The sequence below is a fragment of the Rhizopus delemar genome, genomic scaffold (genome assembly GCF_000149305.1).
Source record: "Rhizopus delemar RA 99-880 supercont3.7 genomic scaffold, whole genome shotgun sequence".
NCBI lineage: Eukaryota > Fungi > Mucoromycota > Mucoromycetes > Mucorales > Rhizopodaceae > Rhizopus > Rhizopus delemar.
The window spans coordinates 2,268,241-2,294,099 of NW_027137833.1; the positions used below are offsets into that span (position 1 = coordinate 2,268,241).

The window sequence follows — 25,859 nt, forward strand, 5'->3', positions numbered from 1 at the left end:
AGGTTTATCAAGATGAGTCGTCTCAAATGCACGCGAAAGTCTATTGATACTTTGACGTGATTGTTGTCGACGTTTTGTTTCTAATATTCTTGAGAAAGCATCATTGTCATCCATAGTTTATGTTTATTACAAAAAAGGGAAAGTAATACTAATAATAATAAAATGATTTTAAGTAAAAAAAAAAAAAATAGTTCCCACACAAACATGTATAAAAATCAAAATTGGTTAAAATAGAAAGCTGTATATGGGATATCTTATTCTATATTTTAATAAACAATTGACCTTTAGACAATTTCATACGTAATATAAACATAATGATGGCTGAAGCCATTGTCACAGAACCTGCAAACTGAATAGCGGCTGTCCAGTCATAAGCATCATACAACCGTCCAATGATGGGTGTACCAAGCAAATTACCAAATACGGTTACCATGTAAGCCATACCAAGCCCACGTTGAATATTTTCTACACCAACAATATCTGCTGTCGTCACTGGTAACAAAGAAACAAACCCACCTGCTGTTAAGCCATACAGGACACAATAGGCAGCAAAAGCACCATAGCTGGTAGACAGTTGCCAAATAATCATAGTAAACACACCTGCAAATAAAGCATTAGATTTACACCAAAAACAATACATGATTTACCAGCTAAAAATGTACAAGCAAACATTGTATTAAATCTTCCTAAATGATCAGCAAGGTATCCCAAGCTTATACGACAAAGGGCATTCATAGCTGACATGACAGAGATCATGGCTGCTCCAGTATCAGCGTTCAAACCAAGACGATCAACAAATTGAGGTGCCAAAAAAAAGGGAGCAACATATCCAAAAGGCACAAAAAAACTAAACCCAAGGAGCAATGCAAATTTACGATCCAGGAGACTCATATCAATAAGGTGATACCATTTATTGTTATTTCCTGGTACAGGTGGGGGCCGATAGCGCGATGTGGCAAGACCAGTAGAGATACAAAGCAACACAAAGCCAAATGCTCCCTGCACGCGTAGCGAATTTCGATAACCAATATGTGAAATCAAGCTTTGGGTCATGGGAGAGAGGCAAACGCCACCAATGCCGGATCCACTGACAGCCAAACCGGTTGCCAGTGCTCTTTTGGTAGTAAACCACTGTGAAGGTAAGGTGACAGAAGGAGAAAAGACAAAGGCTGCTCCCAGGCCAAATAAAATACCCTGGGATAAATAGGTATGCCATAGTTCAGTAGCAAAACTGGCCAAGATCAAACCGAGCGGTGACACAATTGTTCCAATTGCCATTGTTCCTCGGAATCCAATTTTTTGAATGACTGGGGTAATAAAGAGGCCCAAGGCCAATAGTAGCGCGCTTGAGGATGTACCCACAAAAGCAATTTTAAATAAATTTGTGCGACCTGCGTACACCTCGTTTACATATCTAGCAGAAATATGCGTATGTTTGTGTTTAGCTTGAATCGATTGCCTTCTTCTCGTCCTCTCTCTCTGCAACTTACAACTTTTGATAATTTCCCCAGGCAAACACAGTCCCAAAAACAAAGAAATTGACGAGAAAGCAAGATATTACAGAGAGCCATCCGGGATTTCGTATACCTTCTGTATGATATGGTTGATGCTTAAATATCTCTTGTTCAGTACCTTCCTTGGTCAAATCGTCACTTTGATTTGTTTTTGTCCTCGATATTGTATGTACAATTTCTTCGAGACTTCCCAGAGCTGGAAAGGGCGCATACTCTAATACAGACGAATAATGCTCTTCCTCTACCAATTGAACAGTTTTTTCATCACTGTTTGTGGATGAACCTATTTTGCATTCCTCGTCAAGGATCATTTTAATGAAATAATAAAAATAAAAGCAAAAAAAAAAAAGCAGGAAAAGATCAGAAAAAGATCAGAAAAAAGGGAATAGTTTAGTTGTGTACTGTGTCACCTGGATCAGGGCGAGTAAGAGTTTAGGGTAAAAGTTGACGCAGAAATAAAAGGATCAATTTTCACATTGGCAATACTAATAATAGCTTCTTGTAATTAAATAAAGACAACCTGAATTACTCATATGTAATCTGCCAACTGTAACCCATTTAATTGCAAATTTTGGAATCCATTCGTCGGGAAATTCGCTTGTTGCATTTATTTTAAATTCGGAAGTTTTATACATTGTGATTGGAATCAAACGCTTTTGTGTAGATTCCTCTTAATTTAGTTGATATGGGTATACGGATAATGAAGCTTTGCCAAGAAAGATCATTATTTACCATAAAGAGTACACTATCCTCAGTGAATTATTTCATTTTTTAAAAGAAATAGATATGTTATTTAAATGAACAGCAAGGGAACATTGAGTTCTCAGGTTCTAAATGTATGGATGTGGAGATTTTGTAAGCTTTTTATAATTCATTTGTATAATTGTTTCCATGCTATTAAACAACCTGCATATACCTGGTAAAATGATTTTCGTATAAAATCTGGCAAAAGCAAGCAAAAATGATTGGACTGGTAAAACAAACCCAGTTACCAGAAAAGATCAACCATGCTATACCGGGATGACTTTTACCTTTTATAGCAAATCTCATATTTCCTGTAAAACGACATCATTTTCTTAGTACTAGATTTTTATATAAACCTCTAGAAAGTTTTAGTAATATACAGCAACATATACATATATACGTCTATAATATCATCTTAATATAAGTCTCGATTAAAACTATTTCCAGTCAATCAATTGGTACTTAATAAATGATACTTCCTACTTGTTAAATTTTTCATTTCCTGGGAGTAACCTTTTAGCATATCTATTGTCGCATGTGAATGCATATTTTTCCTGAAAAGTTTAAGAATTCCATAGCATCTATTGAAAGTGCTAATGAGTTAAACTTGTTTTTTTTTTTTTTTTTTTTTTTTTTGAAACAAAACAAGTTTCGAAATTGAATATTGATGATAAATGTATGACTCGAAAATTAAAAAACCAGTCAATACACAATTTTAAAACGAATTTACAAATAGGGTTAAACATAAAAAATCCCAAGAGGTATAAAGATATACGCTTGTAGAAGTTTGAATACGGAAAACTGTAGAAAGGTATATATGGCACAGCCAGCTGCTCTATCTGTTGCAAATATATCAACTCACTGAAAAGCTCCCTGTTTGATTATCCTCAGAAGCAAGTAATTTAGTAACGCATCACCATTGAATCTCTCTGATCCACAATGGAAGCCTTTGACATACTTCGTGCTTTCTAAACTTCTATTTTTTCCTTGTCAATTGTTGACAATGATTAGATGTGTCGGCCAAATAGCACCCATTTTTACACTCGCTTGCATTTGGAAAGGTGTTTTCAACATCTAGCCTTTCTCGGCCACCCATATGCTTTCCTGTGTCTGTTATAATATCAACCAGTATATTGTTGAAGAAGATCTTTCTCAAGATCCCTTAGTATTGTTCTTTTTTTCTTTACTTATTTTTCTTAGAGCCTGTAAAAGTAGTAAATTCTTGTTAAATGAGTAGAATCAAAAATTAAGGTTTACTATGATATTCATTATAATAATATTAATTCAATCTTTTTATTGCAGCTGCTCCATACACAATATTTGTACTGCTATTAAAATTGAAAATATATCAAAATTAATTTCTATTTTCGGCACAAGTGAAATGTGAAAAATAGCCACAAGATATTAAATACATGTCAGCTTTAACTATTAGAAACAGTTAGTATTTAGTTATGTGTAAGAAATAAGTTTTTTCTAAACACCTTAATTAATGTAGATTATGCAAATCTGGTTAACATAATACTGTTTATTAAAAAGTGATAGTCATTGATGTGCGATTTGTGAAAAGATGCCTTTAATAAATTTTATTGATAACATGAGAAACAGAAAAACAACATACAGAGTATAATAAAGAGACAGAATATGTCATAAGTAAGAAGTAGTTTATTCGTCGTCTTCTTCTTCTTCTTCTTCTTCCTCTTCCTCCTCTTCCTCCTCCTCCTCTTCTTCTTCCTCTTCCTCTTCCTCTTCTTCCTCCTCTTCTTCTTCCTCTTCTTCCATATTGCCGTCGTTACTTGATTGATCCCCGGGTGCTTCTTCGGGAGAGGAGGCAGGATCAATAGGGGCGTCTTGACGGCGAGCCAATGTAGAACCAGATTCTTCATCGTCAGAATCATCAGAATCAACGTCAGAGTCATCAGAGTCATCAGAGTCATCAGAGTCATCGGAGTCATCAGCGACGCCTGGAGCGTTATCCAAAGTAGTTTCAACTTTGTCTTCTGCTTTGCTTACGATATCAGAATCATCAGTAGATTTATCTTGATCTTTTTGAGAGCGGCGACGAGCCAAAGTAGAGGAATCGGTATTTTGAGATCCATCACCTTCTTCTTCTTCCTCTTCTTCCTCCTCTTCCTCCTCTTCCTCTTCCTCCTCCTCCTCTTCTTCTTCCTCTTCCTCTTCCTCTTCACCTTCTTCAGAGGGAGCACGACGATAAATAGCAGAGGCGAAGCGCTTCTTAGTGACCGATTCTAAAGCACGGCGTTGTACATCAGCATCTTGAGTAGTACCAATAATATCATTTTGAGAATAAGAAATGTCATTAGATTGAACACCTTCTTCGGGCAAAGCACGAGCACTAATAGAGAAGATGAAAGTAGTAGCAATCAAACCAAGAGTAAGGATATTGTAACGCATTTTTAATTTGTAAATGAGTGTATGTTTTCTTATGTAGAGCGATTAAAAGAAAACAACTGCTTTATATAAATATGTTTCATAAACAAAGAAGGAGAAAGGGGAGGTACAAAAGGGAGAGAATCTTATGTTTCCCATCGTGCCCCCTTCTTTTGTTTCTTCTCCTATCAACAGTATGTACCAAACAAAGAAACAGAATGTGTCTAATTTCCGTCTCTTTTTTTATAGCAATTACATTAGTTTATTGATATATGTTTATAAACAGATGGTTTTAATTATTAGTTTGTTTATAGTGGGTATAGTGAATATAAGCTTAATGAAAAAAACATGTGAATTTAGTCAAAAGAATGCACCACCACAGACCGAAGCATGTCAGTTGCTTAATTACTTTAAATGGTAATTTTATATAGTGTTTTTCTCATTTACCTCCTAATTTAACTGGCTAAAATAATGTTTTATTTTAGGAGATTTTCTCTCTCTTCTTCTCCATTTGTCAATCAAACATATCAAGTTCTTTTTACGCCGAAATAAAGTAAAAATTGATAATTATTCTTAGTATTAGCTTTTTCATTGTTCAGCATTTACTCCCCTTTGTAGTCACTATGTGCTTTAACTCTCCCCTTTTTTTTAATAATGTTTCAGTATCACTTAAAATAAACTTGGAAGGAGAGAGAAAGAAGATTGCGGCAAAACAAAGGCTCCTTATTAAATAGCTTCTTTTCTTTAATAGAGTCTTCGATATTCATTGTTTTATACTATAAAAGTGTAATATATGAAAAAAGAATATTGCATGGCATTTATTATTATGATAAGCTTTATTCTTATGCTAATTTTCAAATTATATACAGTGAATTCATAAGACAATGTTATCTTTCCCTTTGATACATGATAGCAATAAACTTTTTTATATAAGCAGTTTATATTTAAAACAGAATAAATTACTAACAAGAGCCGCAGCATGTTGCAATGAATTTACTTTTTAGAAAAAAAAAAAGGCTTCCGCAGCTCTTTTTCATTTATTTATAAAAAAAATACTTTAAGATAGTTTATTGAAACTTGGAATAGATATAATAAAATGACAGATATAGTATCGTACAAAAGAAATAGTTCAATATCCTCACTATCTTCATCATCCGAACAAGATGAAGACGTTTTGTCCACTAGCACAGACGAATCAGAAAATAGACATCAAATGGAAGATGCGATTTTGTACAAAATCACAAATCAGCTTGATTCTGCTTATTTGCCAGGTATTCTAACTATCATACAACACGTGGCGGATGAAGAAGATGAAGTCGAAATTGATCTTAGAAAGCTTGATAGAGAACAGTTGGAAAGCATCCTATTTTATGTAAACGCGTGCATACAACAGGAGACACCACAGGGACGGAAAAAGTTGTCCTTAACGCCTCCTATTGAAAAACTGCAAAAAAGATGGAAAGAGAAACAAACAAACAAAAAACAGAAAGAGAAACAAAAAACAAAAAAGTTACACAGACGAAGACTACTAGAGGATATGCTCCATCCTTTGAATGGATCAGATACGAATAGTAGTAGTGATGGTGAATGCAACATCATTATATTTAAAAGTGAACAATCTGATTCTGCTTTCATAGAGAATCAGACCATAGTTCATGAACAATCTCAGCAAGACTCAAATTCGGACAAATTTGATTCTGTTATTGAAGAGGATAGCGGTGGAGAAATGATTGATATTATGTTGTAAGTTTGATTTGTAATATATCATGTAAAAACTCTTTTCTTATCATCCTGTGGGAGTATAATACAGTAATATTTGAATAAAGAAATGTTGTACATGCCCCACCTCCTTTTTTAATATTATAAGATTTATATAAACACACATGATTGAAAAGGATTTTTCATCTATAGTTTATTGTAATGTTAAAACATAGAATAATTAATTGTATAAAAAGGAGGTAATATTCTGTCTAATAACAAGACCATGTAAACACGAAATAGGTTTATACAAGTCCAATCGAGATGGCTTTTCTTAATCGTTCAATGGCTTCTTGTAATGTATGAATATCATAATGAGAAAAAGATAATCGAATATCACAATCTGCGGGCTTTTTAACGTTAAAAAGCTCACCATCGCCTACACCAACTTGTAGATCATTTTCCTTGATAATTTTTATGAGCTTTTTAGTAGTAAATGGAAGGGTAAGCCAAATAAAATATCCTCCTTTTGGTTTAAAGGAAACACTACAACCCAATGGAATTAAATATTTCTGAATGGGATCCCAAAGACCTGCATTAAGCCGAACACTCAATTCTTTTCTCAAGAATTGAATATGATGTTCTATTACATTATCCTTCAATATACCATTTACTATCTGACTTGCTGTATCAGCAAAGAAAAAAAAAATGAAAATTAAGTCCAATAAATAGGCATTTTCATGTTTTCTTACATAAATAAGCAGGGGAACCACCAGATATGAAGGATCCACTAAAGAGCGTATCAATTTCATTAATATAATAATGCATGATATATAGCAAGGCTAAGTATAAGTTTACCAATCACCCAATTGATTAATGATATCTTCATGCGTCTCAACCCAGCCAACTCTTGCTCCCGGTGCCAACAACTTTGAAAATGTCCCATTGCTGATCACCACATGTTTTCCTTCTTGATCTTCCAAATCGTAGGCAACCAATCGCTTGGGTACAGGCCCTTCATATGTCAATATGTCATACACATCATCGCATATTACTAGCATGTTATATTTTTTCCCCAGTTTTACAAGCCTCTTTCGCTTTTCCTCTGATAAGACAGATCCGGTGGGGTTTGCATGGGTGGGCACACAATAGAGAACAGAGTCAAATATCATAGGATCCCTATCTCTGCCCCCAGCCTGTTCTCGATACTCTTGCTTAAGGTGCCCTTCCAAAACATCAATGTCTATACCGTCCGCACAATCAGGAACACTCACAAACTGCTCACGACGATATCCAAGATCAAAAAAGATGTCAAAGACGAGAAAATAAGTTGGATCTTGCAAATAAACGTGCCTAGTCCGAGTTTGAGGCCTTGTTAGGATGGATATGGTATGCTGAAGTGATAGCGAAGCACCTGGTGTTACACACAAGTGTTTGCTGTTTGCAGGGCTTGAGTATATGCTTTTTATTTTAATGTTTGTAACACAGACCTTGATACAGGAGCATTATATTCTTTTGTTAGAAATTTAGCCAAATTCTCAAGGAACTCAGGATGACCTCGTTCTGGCCCATACTTTAAATTCATTGTTTATTCTAATTCTTTTTGTGTGAAAAATAAATTTCATTGTCATACCTGCAAAATGTCTTTAGCAGCGTTAGGTTCACTAAAAACCTTCTGTGAAGCTTTTCTAAAGAGTTCAGTAGGTAATAAGTCTAAAGAAGGTTGACCACGATTCAAATTGATAAAATTGATATACATTTTTTTGTCTTATGAAATAAAAGGAAAAAAAAAAAAAAAAAAAAGAAAAAACTGCTGTGTTTCTGGATGAAATTTCTATATTGAGGAGATGGTGACGTTGTGACTTGAGTAGTGTAACATGAAGATAATCTTTTTATTAAGCTTGATTGCTAAAGGATAAAATTACTTTAACTCTGTCATTCATATACTTTCATTAGACATATTTTAGAAACTTTAGTCATTGATATATCATCTTCATTTAAACGCTATAATGTACTCGGCATCTGCAACGTCATTATTTTGTATAACAATGTTTTGTGGGATCTCTTCAGGTATTTGATTTGATTGCTATGTAAATCGTCGATATTCATAAGGGCAAAAACAGTACTAGAAACATCAATTGATACATATGAGAAAGTAGATGAATTAGAAACAACATGGCCAAAAAAAAAAAAAAAAAAAAAAAAAAAAAACAAGTTGCTAACCAAAAAATAGCAGGAATTAACACCCCTACAACTTGTATGTGCTGCTGGTTTACTTGTGATGCTCCAAATACAAAACCAGCATTTGTCTTGATAAGCTATGTACTAGACACAAACTCATTCATTTTCTTATGAGCAAGAAATACATGAAGGGGAATTATTTGGAAACCATTTTTTGCTTGTTGATAGTAGGATTTGGATAGTTTATAATTTATAAAACTGACATCAGTCTGAAATTCATTTAATGGTATCAAATGTTTTTAATAATTTTTTCGCAAAATACAATCTTGAAGCTCTTCATCGAGATATGCTTTATGTATGTATAAGGCTATAATCTGTTTTAAATAAATACTAGTTTTAAAAAGAAGAGCTGTAGTAACATAAAACCATATTCTCACTTTGGTTGTCCAAATCAATCAGCTTTTTAAAAGCAGTAAAACATAATTTTTCAATTTTGATCAAATTACAGTAATTTGCAGGAAAATAAAGTATGAAAAAGGGCCAAGAGGAAAAGAGTTAAAACAGTTTTCAAATCACCCCCTTAATAAGTTGGAAATTTTATAAACAGAACGACATCCAATAAAATTATATAGTACAAGTGCCATTTTTTTTATACTTTATACCTGACAAATAGCGATGCACTTTAACGATAAATGAGATAGATAACATAACATCGCTTGTGTTGTGTTATGGAATTATAGGGGAATTCTAGAGACAATACTTTTGGAGATTCTACATGCTAGAATTCGTCATAATACTAGTTTAGATTGACAACAAAGAATGAAAGCCAAAAAAAAAAAGGTTATGTTATGAGTAATGAGGATAAATACATTTACTTTCAGCCCAAACAGCAATTTATAAAAAAGGTTTACTAGTTTTCATTTTTACCTGGTTGACATAAGCAATCGTAAAATAACCTTATAATTAATACAAGATAAAGCCTGGTGTTTACAAATAACATGTTCTGTTCCAAACATATTTAACAAAGTTGTTTTCTTTCTTTTCGTGACCTTGAAGTGCTTGGTCTTGGTTCGTCATCTCCACCAGCTGGCCGCTTTGTTGTAGGAGTCTCTCTGAAAGAAGGTGCTATATTTTTGGAGCTTCTTCAAGACTATACGTGAATCTCTGAGCTTTCTTCTTGAAAAGAGACATTCTAAAAAACATGTTTTTTTTTTTTTTTGTTTTTTTTTGTTTTTTTTGTTTTTCAGAGCATATAAGTCAGATTTGAGAAGCTTTCAAAATGACATACAAGTTACAAAACACTTGGATATGGAAATTCTTGGTAGCGTTTAGAGTATAGTAAAACAAGAAAAAAAGGAAAAGCTGAATAATGAGAAATACTTGTAAATGATAGATTCAAAAGGGAGTTTCTGATCAGAAACGCAACGCAGGAAAAGTTGATAGAGATAGTAAACCGATAAAGCAAATGAGTCAGATTCAAGATATCTTACAGCTAAAAACAGTCGTGTTTTTTTCAATTAAAGGAATAATAGATCTAAGAAATAAAAGAAAGAATAATGAATTTTTTGAGATGTCGGTCACGTCGTTATTCTGAATAAAATGAATACAAGTTTTCATGCAAAACCCAATCTGCACCAACTACTACGTAGCTTCTTGACGACATGCAGCACTTTTTAGATGTAAACTTCCTATGATGTACTACTTCGTACAGCTTTATTCTGTAGATAAATCCATTTACAACTAATTCAGTGCATTATCTAGTAAGGGCTAGAATGCTAGGAGCCCACAAGTAACACTGTATCATAGCTAAAGTTGTAGTGATTACCTAAGCGCTACGTAAATCTAATCGCCACAAACAAACACAATAGAAAAAAGGCACTTTAAGAAGCACGCTATCATTTTTAAATATCCAGGTACATCAACGACGGTCTTTTAAGTCCTTCTATTGAATTATACTGAATGTCAAGAAGGCATCTCACTACCAGCCCAATACACTCTAGCAAGGAATAATTAACACGTTTACTTCAGCATAAGATCAAGATAATGTAATATTTACAATTAGAAAACATGTAAATACCCTGCCATCGTGCAAGCTCAAAGAGGGCATACCTAGATTTTGAATAAAGAAGCTTATCAAGGTACTTTATTCAGCATTACTTAATATTCATATTTTAAAGTTAGGGTTTTGTAACCTTTGCAAAAGTTATACTAAAGTTATTATTGATATAATTCTTAATCAGAGACTATGATTTATTCCTCTTTTGTAAGCTTCGATAACTCTTAGCTATAAAGATAATCTTTGTTAAATGCATGCGTATAATGATAATAGTATTAACCAAATCATCACAAGCAGAAGTGCCTTCATTGTTCTTTCTTAACTTGTGAACTCAAATGACTTCACCATCACTGAATTTTTGAACATTATGCGGTTGCTAAGAGTGTTTATATTGAGTGATGACAAGTTGGAATATTTGCCTTCCATTTATCTTGCTTCCTTGAGTAAGTTTTAGTACTATTGACTGGACGACTGCCCATGCTTTGAGAAATAATCGTCTGGTTACTATATTGCATAGCAGCATTGCTGTCTATCATGCATTGCAGAGTTGGATTGACAAATGTTGTCCTTTGGCTGCTTGATTGTTCGTCGTTGTTCATCATTTTATAGAATAAAAAAAAATAAGGTATGCGCTAAAAAAAAGTCTGGAAAACGCACACTTGTATACTTTTACCTCTTCTAATAAACTAGTTTAAGCACTTTGAACTCAATAACTATTGGTCAGAATGAGTAGCCTTTGTTGATGGCTTCGTTGACTTTGCCTTATCTCTTTAAATCATGTTAACCTTTTAGGTGTTTGAATCTGTCCTTGGATAATTACTCTCCACTAACAGAAGCTCGATTTTTGATAAGTCAATATGAGGACCTGTTACGATGAGACCCGACAGGTGGATACTGTGAGGGTATTTTTTCAAGAATAGCAGTGTCTCCGACGCGGTCCCCTCATTTTTTTGGGGGGAAGGGACGGATGGTGAAATACTTTGTTTCTGGAAAATTTTAAATCCCGCTTTCCTGCTGATACTTTAACGCTTTCATTTGAATGATATATTTGTAATAAATTACTTTATTATTAATTCAATAGTAAACAAAAAACATTTCAATAATTAAATCTGATTATCTGCGACTAACTTGCACATTTGGTTGATAGAAAGCTTGTCAGAAACTCTTCTGAATTCAAGAAATTGTGCAGCTTCTTCACAGCTTATACCTCTTTCATTTGACAGCGACTCTATTTTCTTGTACAGTGGAAGACGTCTAGTAAAGAACCTAGACTCGGTTCTGTTGTCTACTTTGCGCCAATCTGCACCGTACTGCTCTTCCATAGACTTGATAGATGGCTTTCCAGCAAGACCAACAGAGTATTCTCGCCATACATCTGTCACGCTTATCAAACTTCTACTCATTTTGAATGATGGTAGACCTCTTGAGTTAGCAGCACTTGGGGAAGGAATAGATGACAGCGGAACAGAAGAGGAAGGAAGGATGGTTGATGTTTGTTGAATTTGTGTATTCTCATCACCTTGTCTTAGCATGTTTGAGATTTGCAAAAAAGAATCAGCGAGCATGGTTCGGTTTTCTGCTTCCAATTGCTTGACTGCATTCAAAGTAAGTTGATTCTGAGATTGGACTATGTTCAGCATAGCATTCATTGAGTCAAACCCTGTCTTCATAGCTGCTGCGACTTCAGGTAACAAAACTTCCAGATGTTGGCTCATTTTGAACTTCTCATCGTTGGCAGCGATTGCAGATGAAAGACGCTCTTCATAGTCTTTGTAAATATCAGTATCAAAGATGCTGTGGGACCAAATAAAGCTTCCGGGGTATTTTCCCTTCAACACCACTGAGTCCTAAGATAAAAATAATTAGATATCGTAAGCATTATGACTTGATTTGTAAAAAAAATAATCCTTACCTGCAAAAAAACTGTTCTTAAATAATCCATTAAATCTAAAAAGTTTGGCCCAGCAATATCGTCTTCAACTTCCTTCCTGTAAAACTTCTCTCTCCAATATTCAATCCAAGGAAACACCATTTTGCGCAATTCTTCTGATGGCTCAATTGAACCACGATTGATGAAGTAATCACCCTTACGAGTAGTGAACCCGGCCAGCACTTTAATGGCATCAACAGGAAGGCCACTTAAATAGCAACCAACCATTCTATCGCTACCCCAACGTCCAACTTGTCTCTGTTGGTCTCCAGAGACACCTTCATTTGCAACCATATTAATGGCACTCTTTCTGTTGATGTGAGTGAGCTTGCTTGAATGAACACCGCAATACCTAAGCACTTGTTTATAAATCTTGGCTTGTTCACTATAGGTAATTGACCCATCCCCTGTAGTGTTTGGAAACAAATAAGTATCATACCAATCACGGCGAGTCGAGAAGTTTGGAAATGGTAGGTTTTGATGATGGAACAAGGAAAAAAAATATTGAGCAAAAGCGCCATGTGGACAAACTTCAACATCCCTATGGCGAAGAGCAGAACCATATTGAATCTTGCCATCCTTATTAGTCTTACCAAATGTTATAGTGGCTACTATAGCAAAGCAAGTAGAGGGGCCTTGATTTTTGAGTTCCATGATGAATAAATCTGGCAGCTGTGTTCCAAGAGCAGTCTCACTACGCATAAGCATGGCATGGCTCATAGAAAAGCAGACTTTGTTTCTCAAAGAAAAGATGTTGTTTTGAATCAAAAAATACTGATTGATTCGAAGCAATTCTTGATCTGTATAGCCATCATTCAAAGTATTTTTCCCACGATCCTCATATTCGGTTCTTTTGCGTCTTGCTTCCTTTTTGGTATGAGTGTCAAGAAAGCGCTTCACGATAGGTCCTCTTGCCATTGTATGCTTATTGAATCCTGCTTCTACCTGTTGATGGTATAAATCAACCACAGCTTTTACATAAGCAAGGACTGATTCCCTACCCAATGGTGCGGGTGATCCATCTGCATTTTTCTTGAATTTGTTTCCACGGGTCAAAACATAGTCTTTGAGAAAGAAAGCTAGCTTTGCGTCATAAACAATAGTACCATCCGCAACTTTTTCTTTATTGGCGCACCATTCCTATTTTCAATTTCAAACAATTTAGAAATCATCACCCAAACAATCTTTATAACATATAGCTTTTAACTTACAAACCATTCTCTTTGCTTAGATTTATAAGCAGCAGTCGTGTTCTTGGGACGATATGTTTGATTTTCAGCAATGACCATTTGCGTATTTTTATCCATTGCTAGCCTGGCTCGAATCATGTCTTCATAATGTTCAGCATCTGGAAGAGCGATATCATTATCTCTAGTAGAAGGACCAGCGTTTGAATCGTGACTCATTGTGTCGTATAGTAGTAATAATAACCAAGTAAGAGATAAAAGCAAAAACAAAGAGCAATGTAGGTACTTTTTGAGACTGATCTTTATTTCAGTTTAAGTTAAAGTAAAAATTACTCTAATTGAAGGCAAGTATTTATATCTTATTGAATGAGTGGCTTGATATCTTCTATTGTAAGCGTTCTTCTAATCTTCAGGTACTTTAGCAAGTGTTATCTCTAATTATGATTATGAAAACTTTTCATTTGTTCTTTTGTATGTCTGTCATAGATTACCTTTTATTCTGGGAATTACTCACTGATTTGAATAACGTTATTTTAGGTGTTATTTCAATTATATGAAAGATTAGCAATATTCCTGACATTAGATTGGGTTACTGACAACAGAAAATATCTTGTTATCTTGATTGGTACTTCTTATCAAAGAACTATCATTAATACAATACATATTCTAATAGAGTATGCTTACTTGGAAACAATTGTATAATCTTATTTAAATAAACTCGTATTTTACTTATGATCTTGTATTAAGACATGTATTTATCAATGTCAACTATAATCGGCTATTTTTCTTCAACGCATTGTTCAATTGAAATGCTTAACAAATAGTAGAAGAGATATGTTTGCAAAATTGGCAATTAGTTGCCAAAAAAGAAAGTGTATATTTTTCAATTGTTGATATGAGGATCCAATCCCTAACAACCGATATTTGTCACAATAATGTAGCTTACCGTATGCACCAATCAATATTAGAAATTTGGCTTTTATATGAAACGTCAAAGGACTTCTTGTACTTGCCCTGTCACTCCCCTTTTTTTTCTATTACAGCAAAGCTGAGTTGCATAAAAAAGCTTTTCAAGCACTTTATTGGTTATCAAAGTATACAAAGGATACATTGGATATCAGAGACCCGATCGCACTTTACTTTTTGTAAAAGTGAAGTATTTCATAGGTTAGAGCACTATACCTAAACATTTCAATTTCCGATATGTAAGTTTCGGAGACCCGACTGGGGATCTGAGAGACCTGAGGTCATGATACTGTAGTTTTTAATAAGTATTCCCATTTTCTGAAGAGATAGGACTCATCAATACCCGAAAAGGAAATTGCCTCATAAAATTTTGTCGGAGGTAAACAAATCATGAGTCCCATTGGATCCTATGGTTCAGTTACTATCGTTAATTTTTAAACCCAATGTATAGACAAATTCTTTGTTATGACAATAATTAATGATATTATCCTGTCAAGAAAAGAGAGAGAGAGAGAGAAAACATTTGACAAAAAAGATAGAGTGATCCAACAATAGCAATGTAGATCAAATTTGATTTTGATTTACAAAAGCATATTGATAATCAAGGTATTATACATCAGTTTATGTCATACAATAAAGAGGATAAACAAAAGGTCAGTTATATGCGTACAAAAAACATGCTATATCTTTTCAATAATGGGATCTGCCATTTTACGTCTGCGAAGATAACTAAAAAGGAAAGGAAACTTTAGACAAAGCACACATGCAGTCTATTCATTCCTATTTACCTCTTTGGTTGCGGTTGACACAAAACTTGGGCCATGTTCTTAAATGGGCTCTTTTTGTTGTAAGGGTTTACGCCCAAATCAGGGTATTTTAATTTCAGAATGTCACTACGCAGCTTTTTTATAAAACAAGGTTGGTGAATGTGTATAAATGGTGCCTTAAAATGACTTACTTGTTCGTGTGTGGTTACACCACGCATGATTAAAAGACAATGGTATACTGTCAAACCACCAACCATCCAGACTAATATGAAACAATAAATAATCAATAGAAGGCTGATTGGTGACTGAGAAGCCACAAAGCTAAAGCCTTGTTCTTCGTGATTTCTAGCAATGAACAACAAGTGGTAAATATCGAAAACAATGACAAAAATACACAGAATAACGCAAGTGACAATAAACGTAAAAAATGATCTATAATTTCGTTTACCAACACAATTGTTTAACCAAATACAATGGTGATCCTCATACTCTATTATTTTGCACATTGTTAGTGCCAAAAATAAATTCGAAATTCTTTCTTACCAACACAATTATCACATTGCCGACAATGACTTGCTCTAGGTGGACGGTATATTTTACATGTATCACAATATTTCAGGGACCAAGAAGTATTCTTGATCTGAATCTCTTTTTGATAGATGCCCGATATGATGGATGGGTTGATACTCGAGGCATTGTCTTCTATTTCTTCTTGTGTATCTAAATTTCTTGGAATAATCTAATATACAATACATATAAACAAGGAGAAACATCATAACATTAAATAAACTTACTCCCGGATCAGTCCAAGAAGTCTTTAACATGGAAGCAAATGCAAGTATAAATAAGTAGGCAAATATAATGGGTATCGCTGGATGAACTTCGTTCCATAAAAATGGACAGCTAAATGTTCTGTTTGTTACCAGCAAAAAATGAGTACTGTATTTCTCTTACTTACGTGAATATGCAAAATAAAACAACTGGTGTGATAAAAATGAGCAAAGCAGCTATGAACGCTCGATAATCTTTGCTTGTTACCAATCTTCCTCCACATAGAAATCTTGTGTTTCCGGGAAAGATCTGATAATTTTTTACTTTTCTTTCCTTTAATATTCTTTGATGTATTTGAATGGGTTCAAGATCGTATTCTTCTGCTGGTAACTGATTCATTTGTTGTTGTTGTTGTTGTTGTTGCTGCTGCTGCTGTTTTATCATAGGCGCATAGCTTGCGCAGCTAGTAACAACCGAATGAGAAGTGACGTCTGAAGAATGTGGGATGGGACCATCTTCTTCTATAGTGTTGTGAGCAGGTGCTCTTTCAAAATCGAAATGTTCGAGAGATTCAGGTTCTAATGTTTGATTGAAAAAGCCTGGTTGAAATACAGTAAATGAAGTCTGCTCTTGTGTCTGATTAAATAATGAATGTCTTTTGTGTACATCCATCGACTAGTTTTTTTTTAAAAAAATAAAAAAAGAGAAAGAGAAATAAGGAGGATTTCACACAAAGGGTGTGTACAGTCTTTTAAACTTTTTTTATGGATGAAATTTTTAATATTTATTAAAACTCACTAAAAGGTATAAGGATTCAAAAGTGATACAAGTGTATTGAACAGTAACTTGCTATGAAAATATAAAAGGTATTAACATAAGAACTGTAAGCAGATAGTTTTAATAGTGCTTTCTGGATTTGATTGAGATAACTTCGTCTAAAAGCAAAGACTGTTCAAAGAATTGTTGTTAATGAGCTTCCCAACCAAATGGGATGACTGTAGCAAAAAAAGAGTCATGTATTGTAAATTTTCCATGGCAGTGTGAGATATAATACTTGGAAAGCTCAAGTATAGATAGATCTCGGAGTATAGAACAAAAATTACATCTTCAGGATTTGACAAATATTTTTTGAAGGCAAATAAAAAGCATATGCTTCTCTGTTTCTAGTAGCTTACACAGTTGATAATATTCAACTTTTGTATTTGCTGAAATTACTCTATGCAAATTGGACCGAGTTGGTAATTTTGATAAAGAAGCTTGTGCTATACATTTCTAAGGATATGATGTATAGGACTACTGATGAAAGCTTTCCAGTTTTTGTTATTTATATTTACAATTTGTGAACTTGTGTTGATGCTGAACACCATCTTTAATTGATGATTCTTCATTGCGGTTAAATTGATATCATTTCACTTTATTTATTCAATGAATGGGACAAAATTGACACTTGATTCAGTTGGGTGGTTCTCATTGTCAAAATTAAGCTCGTTGCGTTCAGACAACAATAAAACAGCAAAAAAAAAAAACTTGGCAACTAAAGTAAAAGCGATTATGCCTTTTAAATCACCTTTTCATTTTTTTATAATTAACCAGGCGCTCAATAGAGCCTTTGAATACATAAATGTTGATTTTTTAATCCACTATATTCCGTAGCCAGCGAAGTTTATGAATTCTCGGAGTACATCAAAGCGGATAGAAAAAAAAAGTTTTTTTTTTTTTTTTTTTTTTTTTTTGCTTAAATCCCATGACAGCCAAGGTAGATCGTGGACATTCATCGTCGAAAATAGAAGAATGTATTAAAAGCAAACGACTACATCATTTAAATGACTATCATACTGTTTCAGCCGAGGAAAAGCTTGAGATTCAACACGATTTATTAAGATGGTATCAAATAGAGAAAAGAACAAATATGCCTTGGAGAAAAGAAAGAGATAAAAACTGGGATCAAGAGGTAATGGTTTCTTTACGTGCTTTATTATTCTTAACCTCTTTTGTATTTTAGACTTTAGCTCAGAGAGCATATGAAGGTGAGTTTCCCCTCTATTTTTTTTGTAAGATAGGTATTAATGCTTAATTTTAAATAGTTTGGGTTAGCGAGATTATGCTTCAACAGGTTTATTTATAAAACACAATTAAAACGAAAGCAAAGGAGACTAATGAATGTATACAATAAGACACAAGTAGCTACCGTCATTGATTACTATAATCGGTGGATGACTGCTTTTCCAACTATACATAGTTTAGCTAAGGCCGACCTTGAAAAAGTGAATACTCTCTGGGCAGGATTAGGATATTATTCTCGAGCAAAGAGGTTATGGGAAGGTGCAAAGAAAATTGTGAGTGAATTTGATGGAAGATTACCCAACAATGCGCAAGAATTACAACGGGAGGTACCAGGTGTTGGAAGATACACGGCAGGTGCTGTAGCATCAATTGTATTTGGAGAAGCAACACCAGTTGTAGATGGAAATGTTATACGCGTCTTGTCAAGATGGCGAGCGATTCATGCAGATCCTAAAAAGGCAAAAACAGTAGAATTATTTTGGTAAGATCAAGCAAAAGAAAGAGATATTTGTGACTTAAACAGACTGGATTAATTTAGGGAGATAGCGGCTAGTATCGTACCCGAATCAAATCCTGGTGATTTCAACCAAGCTATGATGGAGCTCGGAGCTCGTGTCTGTGTGCCTCAAAACCCAAACTGTAATCAATGCCCTATTAGCAATAATTGTCATGCATTTAATCAATTGCAGTTGTATAAATCCCTTTCAAAGAATGGATTCTTTAATGAAAAAAAAAGAAAGCAGATGGAAAGTGAACATGAATGTGAAATTTGTGATGAGATACAGTCTGATTTAAATGAGGATGCATACGCAGTAACAAGATATCCACTTAAAGTCGAGAAGAAACCACCAAGAGATGAAGAATGTGCTGTGAGCATCGTGGAGAGAATTAGGTCAAATGGCAACGACCCTTTATATCTGATATCTAAACGACCAGAGACAGGTACGTAAAAAGATGTACGTCCCTTATTTAAAAACTAATACATGAGTTATAGGCTTATTAGCTGGGCTTTGGGAATTTCCAAGTGTCGAATTAACATCTCCCAATACAAACTATTCAGCAAGAAGTTTGGAAACAACTAATTACTTGAAAATGAAATATAGCATAGAGCTAAAAGAGCCCACAAGACATGACTTGGGTAATGTAGTCCATTTGTTTTCTCACATAAGAAAAGTATATCATGTTGAATGGGTACAGTATGAATCGAATGATGAGCCCATGGAATCCGAAGAGATTAAATGGGTTACTATGTCAGAATTACAAAAAGCTCCTATACCCACAGGTCTGAAGAAGGCATTAAAGCTTTTTGAAAAATTCAAGGTACAAAATAAAAGATCCAAGTACAACAACTTATTTTTATTGAATAGACGACAACGCCAACTAAATTGACAAAAAAGACAACAGTCAGAAAATCTGTAAAATCTGCAGCCATAAGTTCATTTTTTACAGTAAAAAAGTAGACATAAGGCACATAAAAGAATCGCATCCCTTTTTTTCCTCCTTTATTAAATGATATCAATCATGTCAGCATTGAAAATACATTGGATTTTATTTCCGGGGTTTGATCTTCAATGTCGGATAAACCTTAATTTATCGCCTTTTTTTTCTCTCTCTTCTTGTTCTTGTCACTTTTATTTCTTAATGATGAAGTTTCGTTTAGATCCTTTTCCTCGTTTTACAGAGCTTGCTTTGAATTCATTATTTAATGCTCGTATTCTTATATTCTCAGTAGTTGTTGCAAAAATTACATTAGACAGACTCTACAGATATGCAGTGGTAAAAAAAAAAAATACAAGCAAAAAGACAAATTATTGACATGTGCTTGAATAGATTATAAATCCGTTAGGAATTGACGAAAATGGCGAGGCCATGTTGGATATTCTCGAGTATCAATCACCCTCCAGCGCCAATGATGTATTTTATGCTTTAAATAGTTATGGACCAAAGGGAAGACAGGCTTACTTGACCTACTTGTTTTACGACGTCATCTTTGTTTTAGCTCGCACTGTCCCATTTACGGTTCTCTGCAGTTATGCTTACAAGAAGGCACCCCAGGCTGTTCGTCCCGGTGTTTGGATGCCTTTGCTTAATACAGCCGTTGACCTCTTGGAATCCTTTTTGCTCTTTGTTCTCTTGAAACTTTTTCCTACACGCGTCGAAGGACTCGAACTGCTCACGGCATATGTGATTCAATTCAAGTGGCTGACATTCAAGGCAACCTTGGCCATCATGTTTATTTCCTTATTTGTAGGTATCTATTATGCTTTCCACAGTCTTTTGGCCGATAGTGTGTTGATGGAAAAAGATCGTAAGCAAAAATCTAATGCAAGAGAGAGTGTTCAAAACGTGTTGCATCAATCGGCTGCTAGACGTGCTGCTGCCGCAAAGAAAGATTCATAATAGAAATAGTGTGTAAATATTAAAAAAAAAAGCAGTTATAAAATCTTTTTGTGTATACGATTGTTTTAACATAAATTAAAATGCTGTTGCATTGAAAATGCTTTTAAACTGCTCTCATAAAACTTTTAAATAAAGGCATTGCTCTTTCTGTTTCTTCTGCTTATAATCTTTTCCCTATGCATACTTTAGTACCTATTATCTAGCTTGTGATCAAACCAACGGACAATGCATATAATGTCTTTTGATGTCTTGTATACTACCGTACATTAAAATTGGACGGTGCGATGCTATACAAAGAACTCCCAAAATGAAATTGCCAAACGGTAACAAAAACCTTCTGATAACATTCTACAGCCACCTTTTAAGTATAGTAAATCAATTGGTTGAAAAGGCAAAAGAGTAAAGACCTGGGGACTCATATTTGAACAATTGCTTAAAGATATTATGATTGACAGTAATTGATAGACAGTAAAGCAAGGCTACAACCAAAGAGACCAACAAAAACTTGCATAGGAGGCAAATTTGCTTGGCAAGCAAGCTAAGATTGACTTATAGTTTTAATTGTTTTAAAGAAGGTTATACAACCAGACTAGAAATTGAACACAATAACCAAGCCTGTATTAATATAGGAAGACAAGAAAGATGCTGTATTAGCACATTCTCTTTTTCCATATTTGAAGCTGATTCAAGACAGACTGATCCACCCCTTCAGACACTAGATCAGCTATACGTACAAAAACTATAAATAGCGTTTCCCACCAATATTCATCTACAAACCTTCTGCTATTTTGTCTCCTCTTACATCATAATTTTCACTCAAATAATTCCAGGTAACTGAAGATATCATGACAGGGTGATTGGAAGCATCAGCGAGCTTGATAAAGTTCACTAGATCGATGGAGCCTGGAGGACAAGTTTGCCAACCTTCAACAAAGCATTCCCATGAATTTTTCCAGTTGGATGGAATAAAGTAGATCCCATGCTTAAGGATATGACGAGGTGTATCTTTCCATCGAATATATCTTTCCTTTTGTCGGATTGGCTTCATTTTTAAAATCTGATCTCTTGTTATTTTATTTACTGTCACCTTTTGTAGCCAAATGCTTGATAAGCTCGACACATAGTGTATCTCCGAAGCGTGTGATCCTTCACTGCCTATCTATTATTTCATTTACTTTATCATATGCATATGACAAGAACTTCTTTTTACCCAATCAAAGCATTTCTGACAAAAGAATTCGGACATGTTTGGCTTATAATAGACCTGATGCCCTATTAGATGAGCATGGCGGCGAGAATGTCGGTCACAGAGTTCTTGGTGGCAATCTGTGCATATAAATAATGCTTCTGTTTCGCTAAGCTCGCACCTGCCACATTTGTTTTGTTGAATTTCGTTCAATGTCCTTGTTGTTGTATCATTTAAGTGAACACAAGGTAGTCTATCAATTTTATTTCGTGAAGTACAATAAATATACAAGGAGCGATACGTCTGTTGCGGATCACCATACTTTAGACCATAATCCAATCTACATTTTCTTTTCCAAAATACATCACATAGTCCATAATACAGTTGTCGATTGACTTGGGACAAAGAGATGAGATCTTTAGATAACAGGCAGTCGGCGATACATGACAAAGTGTCAGGACCTAATTCATAAAAATGCATATTTTTATTTTTATTTCTTAAAAAAGAATGAGGGAAAAAAAAAGAATGGAAAATTGCAACTTTTTTTTCCTCTTTAGTGTGCACACATTCTTTTAATTGATATCATTGCCTCCAACCAGCATTCAATTGCATTAGTGTTAAAACAGCATCTAAAGGAAATTCTCCTATTGCCGGTCGTTGTGATCCTTCTTGCTTTACATTATTATTCGCGGCCTGAAGCGTAGATGTCAGTAACGCTGCTAATTTTTCTTCGGGTCGAATAGTGTCTAAATCAGAGAATGTGGGTAAAGCAGCCAGTTCATTGCTGGATATAGAATGTTGCTGAGGTTGGTATTGCTGTATATGTTGTAAAAATTCAAGTAGCTGTAAAGAAGTTATTGCTTTGATTTGATCTTTATCTACTTCCTTTGTATCATTATTATCACTAAGATCGGTTTTACTGCTCTTATTATCTTCCTCTGCTAGTGATGGTGAGGAAGATTGCGCTGAGTTGGTAATATTCTCAGTAGTGATGGATGAGTTTATATTCTCAAGCGATTCATGGTTTGTCTGGGCTTCTAACTCTTCTTCTTTGGTTACTGGCTTTAGAGTGTCATCATTCTCAGAAGGAGAGGAATAATCTAAGCTCGATCCGACCGAAGCAGTAACTGTAGTAGTGGTATGGCTAGAAAGGGCTGCAGCATTACCTATTAATGCACGAGCAGCACCAGAAATACCAAGGCTGTTACATAACATGGTTAAATAATTTATATCCGGTAAAGGCTGTTGTCCTTGTTGTGGAGATAAAAAAGGTTGGTGTGGTGAATTAAGACTGTCCTGCTGAGCATAGGCAGCTCCTAAGGTATTATCAATCATGCCTTTCCTTCTTTCCTTTTCTTTTCTTTTTTGTTGTCTTCTTTTAAACTCTTCCTCAATCCAAGCCCTTTTATGTTCATTGTCTTCTTTTCCAAATAGTTTGTGTGCTCGCTTGTTTACTCGGCAACGTAAATCGTTATCTTTGTCTAACAAAAAACGTTTATCATCATTTTTGTCCCGTTAAAAAAAAAAAAAAAAAAAAGAACGTACTTCTCTCCTCATTCTGCTGTCTCCAACGCTTTTTACGTTCTCTGTTATCTGCTCTGATCTATATGAATCTATTTAAAAATGTAATGAATAAAAGCGATGCTGAATTTACCTTTTGATTCATTATTTCACGCTTTAATGCTTCTGGGGGTAATTGACTCAGATCAGCCGGCTCTCTTTTCCTTTTATTACTACTGATGTTGTTTACTAATTCCTTTTGTTTCTCTGATTCGTTTGTAGTTGAATTAGCTGCTGTTGCTGCTGCTACAATAGAGGCTGCCAATGCCATATTGGTAGTATGAAGCGTAGGGAATAGCTGCTGACAGCTGTTTACATTCATGGCTTGAGCTGCAACCTGAATCAATGCTTGTGTTTCTGGAGCTGTCAATTGCTGAAATTGTGAAAGAGTTGCAGAAAGATCATTATTGCTGTGTTGATCTACTTCATCAGTAATAGCAGACGTTATTTTCACCACGTTATTTTCATTGGCTTGTTTTATTTGACTTGCATCTTTTATTTGCTCCTTTATTTCTTGTTCTTGATTCATGTTTTATGTCTAAAAGCCTTTTTTTTTTTTTTTTTTTTAAAAAAAAAAAAGCATGGCTCTTGTCCGATTGCCTCTACTTTTTCTATCAATTCAAATAAAATTAAAGCCGATCAAGTTGCCTTTTTGTATGAAAATGTGGATGCTCTACCCCCAAGGGTTTAGTAATAAATTGTGGCCTTGCTATTGTAGAGTGTAGATTGGTTAAGATTCAAAAAATTATCTAAATTACATTTTCATGCTCGAATTTTTTTTTACCTGATGAAATGTTCAAAAATTGACAGTTAGCTTTTGATTGAAATTAAATATGTTTATGATTGACTGATGCAGTTACTATAGCTGCCTCAAAGCCCTTTGATTACTCGTATCTTGCTCTAATACGCATAAATCTGATGTTACAGTAGCTTATATTGGTAATGAGAAGGCATGTCCATTTTACATAGCATCTAGCTTGTATTTATATTAATACATGCTGATTGAAAACCATATAGTAATTAGTAATTAAGCTTTAACTAATATAAATGCAAGTATTTAGATATATTCCTTCAGTCTCAGCATAAATACTGTCCATAAACACCTCTTATCTACAACTTGAAGGATAAGCACCAGCCCCTATAGCGTTACCATTTAATTCTTTAACAATGTTACCTACTTTTATATTATCACATGAACTTGCAAATGAAAGCATCGAATTTGGAAGTTTCAACTTAACAAACATCGAGTTCTCATAATAACAATGCAAATCAATCACAATATATGCTCCAATTGATTTTTCGCATTATAATGCAATTGTGTTACTTGCTACGATTGTTCAGCAAAGTTCATGCCGCACTATTCATTTTAATAATTGAATAGTACAAAAATTTGGTCTATATTCTTGTGTTTTATCAAAAGCATAATAAAGAGGTAATAAAGCAAAGAAAACCTCGACATTTACAGTATACCTGAGGTTGAATTCTGAGTTGGGAGAAATTTGTAAGTTTATATACAGATCAAGATTTCTATGAGACGTGTAGTGCACTGAATCAGATCTATTGCTTTTAAACTATGCATGAACTACAAGATTAAACCAAATTTTGGATTTTTACATGCAAATCCAGCTTACGACATAGTAGACCGCAACCAAGCTCTACAGCATTGCTCTCCAAGTATTGCTAATAACTTCTAGATGTGTTGAACTTTTTTTTCTAACGCTTGCATAACATCCATTTCAATTTTGGCTATATCATTGCTGTTTTATTACCATGCTTTGTTTTCCGGCTTACTAGAAGCTAAAGTTTCAAACATTTGAAGATCATTTTCTTGACTGTCGTAAGACAATAGTTTGTTTTCATAGCAGTTCATCCGTCGACATAGAAAAAAAAAAAAAAAAGAACCAACATGACTGAACTTATTTCTTGCTTTAGTTTATGACCCCTTATGTCAAATTTGGACTGTGTAAGTCAACGGATGCGTGACTATATTACTTTTTGAGTGACAGTATGATCAATGTGCAACAATTTAAATCCGAGTATATCTTACGAGATTATATGTAGTCACTATATACAATTGTAATTGTATGAATGCAACACATGATTTCTTAAGCTGAGGTAACGTAAGTGTTTCAATCGTCTTCACATATTACTATCTTTAGTGTTTTTAAAGAAGCCCGTGTCCGGCTTTAGTGCACAGAAAGTAACGCACAAGCACAGAAATTAAATAAATTAAAAAATCGCGACTAAAATTGTTTTGCATTTTTTTGATTCTTTCACACTAAAAAGAAGGTGGTCTTTCATTGTTTTATTAGAAATGATGATCTTTATCACATCTCATTTTTTTGTGAATAAATGAAGCCAACAGAGTTATAATATTAGTAACACAAGACTAAATTATTTTTTTTAATAACAAAGAGGATAAAATAATTTATATAAAATGAGTAGGA

The 25,859-nt window shown here is 34.3% G+C and overlaps 10 protein-coding genes across 10 annotated transcripts; 3 read left to right on the plus strand and 7 right to left on the minus strand.

Annotated features, from left to right (window-relative positions):
* Window positions 1–259: 259 nt before the first annotated feature.
* Window positions 260–1,278, minus strand: RO3G_10078 (uncharacterized protein; the record flags this gene model as incomplete). Its single annotated transcript, XM_067664663.1, has 2 exons — window positions 260–600; window positions 648–1,278. The coding sequence occupies 2 exons, from the start codon at window positions 1,276–1,278 to the stop codon at window positions 260–262; spliced, it is 972 nt and encodes a 323-aa protein (XP_067520764.1).
* A 2,642-nt stretch (window positions 1,279–3,920) lies between these two features.
* On the minus strand, window positions 3,921–4,670 carry RO3G_10079 (uncharacterized protein; the record flags this gene model as incomplete). Its single annotated transcript, XM_067664664.1, has 1 exon — window positions 3,921–4,670. The coding sequence occupies one exon, from the start codon at window positions 4,668–4,670 to the stop codon at window positions 3,921–3,923; it is 750 nt and encodes a 249-aa protein (XP_067520765.1).
* A 1,072-nt stretch (window positions 4,671–5,742) lies between these two features.
* Window positions 5,743–6,393, plus strand: RO3G_10080 (uncharacterized protein; the record flags this gene model as incomplete). Its single annotated transcript, XM_067664665.1, has 1 exon — window positions 5,743–6,393. One exon carries the CDS (start codon window positions 5,743–5,745, stop codon window positions 6,391–6,393), a length of 651 nt encoding a protein of 216 aa, XP_067520766.1.
* An 805-nt stretch (window positions 6,394–7,198) lies between these two features.
* RO3G_10081 (uncharacterized protein) lies at window positions 7,199–8,103 on the minus strand (the record flags this gene model as incomplete). Its single annotated transcript, XM_067664666.1, has 3 exons — window positions 7,199–7,781; window positions 7,835–7,917; window positions 7,978–8,103. 3 exons carry the CDS (start codon window positions 8,101–8,103, stop codon window positions 7,199–7,201), a joined length of 792 nt encoding a protein of 263 aa, XP_067520767.1.
* A 3,581-nt stretch (window positions 8,104–11,684) lies between these two features.
* RO3G_10082 (uncharacterized protein) lies at window positions 11,685–13,917 on the minus strand (the record flags this gene model as incomplete). The annotated part of the gene is made up of 3 exons (XM_067664667.1): window positions 11,685–12,428; window positions 12,494–13,651; window positions 13,723–13,917. The coding sequence occupies 3 exons, from the start codon at window positions 13,915–13,917 to the stop codon at window positions 11,685–11,687; spliced, it is 2,097 nt and encodes a 698-aa protein (XP_067520768.1).
* Window positions 13,918–15,344: 1,427 nt separating this feature from the next.
* Window positions 15,345–16,646, minus strand: RO3G_10083 (uncharacterized protein; the record flags this gene model as incomplete). Its single annotated transcript, XM_067664668.1, has 7 exons — window positions 15,345–15,393; window positions 15,453–15,565; window positions 15,623–15,693; window positions 15,880–15,921; window positions 15,975–16,170; window positions 16,226–16,334; window positions 16,390–16,646. 7 exons carry the CDS (start codon window positions 16,644–16,646, stop codon window positions 15,345–15,347), a joined length of 837 nt encoding a protein of 278 aa, XP_067520769.1.
* Window positions 16,647–17,946: 1,300 nt separating this feature from the next.
* On the plus strand, window positions 17,947–19,726 carry RO3G_10084 (uncharacterized protein; the record flags this gene model as incomplete). The annotated part of the gene is made up of 6 exons (XM_067664669.1): window positions 17,947–18,153; window positions 18,205–18,229; window positions 18,387–18,747; window positions 18,805–19,208; window positions 19,261–19,586; window positions 19,634–19,726. 6 exons carry the CDS (start codon window positions 17,947–17,949, stop codon window positions 19,724–19,726), a joined length of 1,416 nt encoding a protein of 471 aa, XP_067520770.1.
* Window positions 19,727–20,034: 308 nt separating this feature from the next.
* RO3G_10085 (uncharacterized protein) lies at window positions 20,035–20,666 on the plus strand (the record flags this gene model as incomplete). Its single annotated transcript, XM_067664670.1, has 2 exons — window positions 20,035–20,042; window positions 20,201–20,666. 2 exons carry the CDS (start codon window positions 20,035–20,037, stop codon window positions 20,664–20,666), a joined length of 474 nt encoding a protein of 157 aa, XP_067520771.1.
* Window positions 20,667–21,435: 769 nt separating this feature from the next.
* Window positions 21,436–21,714, minus strand: RO3G_10086 (uncharacterized protein; the record flags this gene model as incomplete). The annotated part of the gene is made up of 1 exon (XM_067664671.1): window positions 21,436–21,714. One exon carries the CDS (start codon window positions 21,712–21,714, stop codon window positions 21,436–21,438), a length of 279 nt encoding a protein of 92 aa, XP_067520772.1.
* A 973-nt stretch (window positions 21,715–22,687) lies between these two features.
* Window positions 22,688–23,941, minus strand: RO3G_10087 (uncharacterized protein; the record flags this gene model as incomplete). The annotated part of the gene is made up of 4 exons (XM_067664672.1): window positions 22,688–22,695; window positions 22,773–23,333; window positions 23,398–23,455; window positions 23,507–23,941. 4 exons carry the CDS (start codon window positions 23,939–23,941, stop codon window positions 22,688–22,690), a joined length of 1,062 nt encoding a protein of 353 aa, XP_067520773.1.
* Window positions 23,942–25,859: the final 1,918 nt, after the last annotated feature.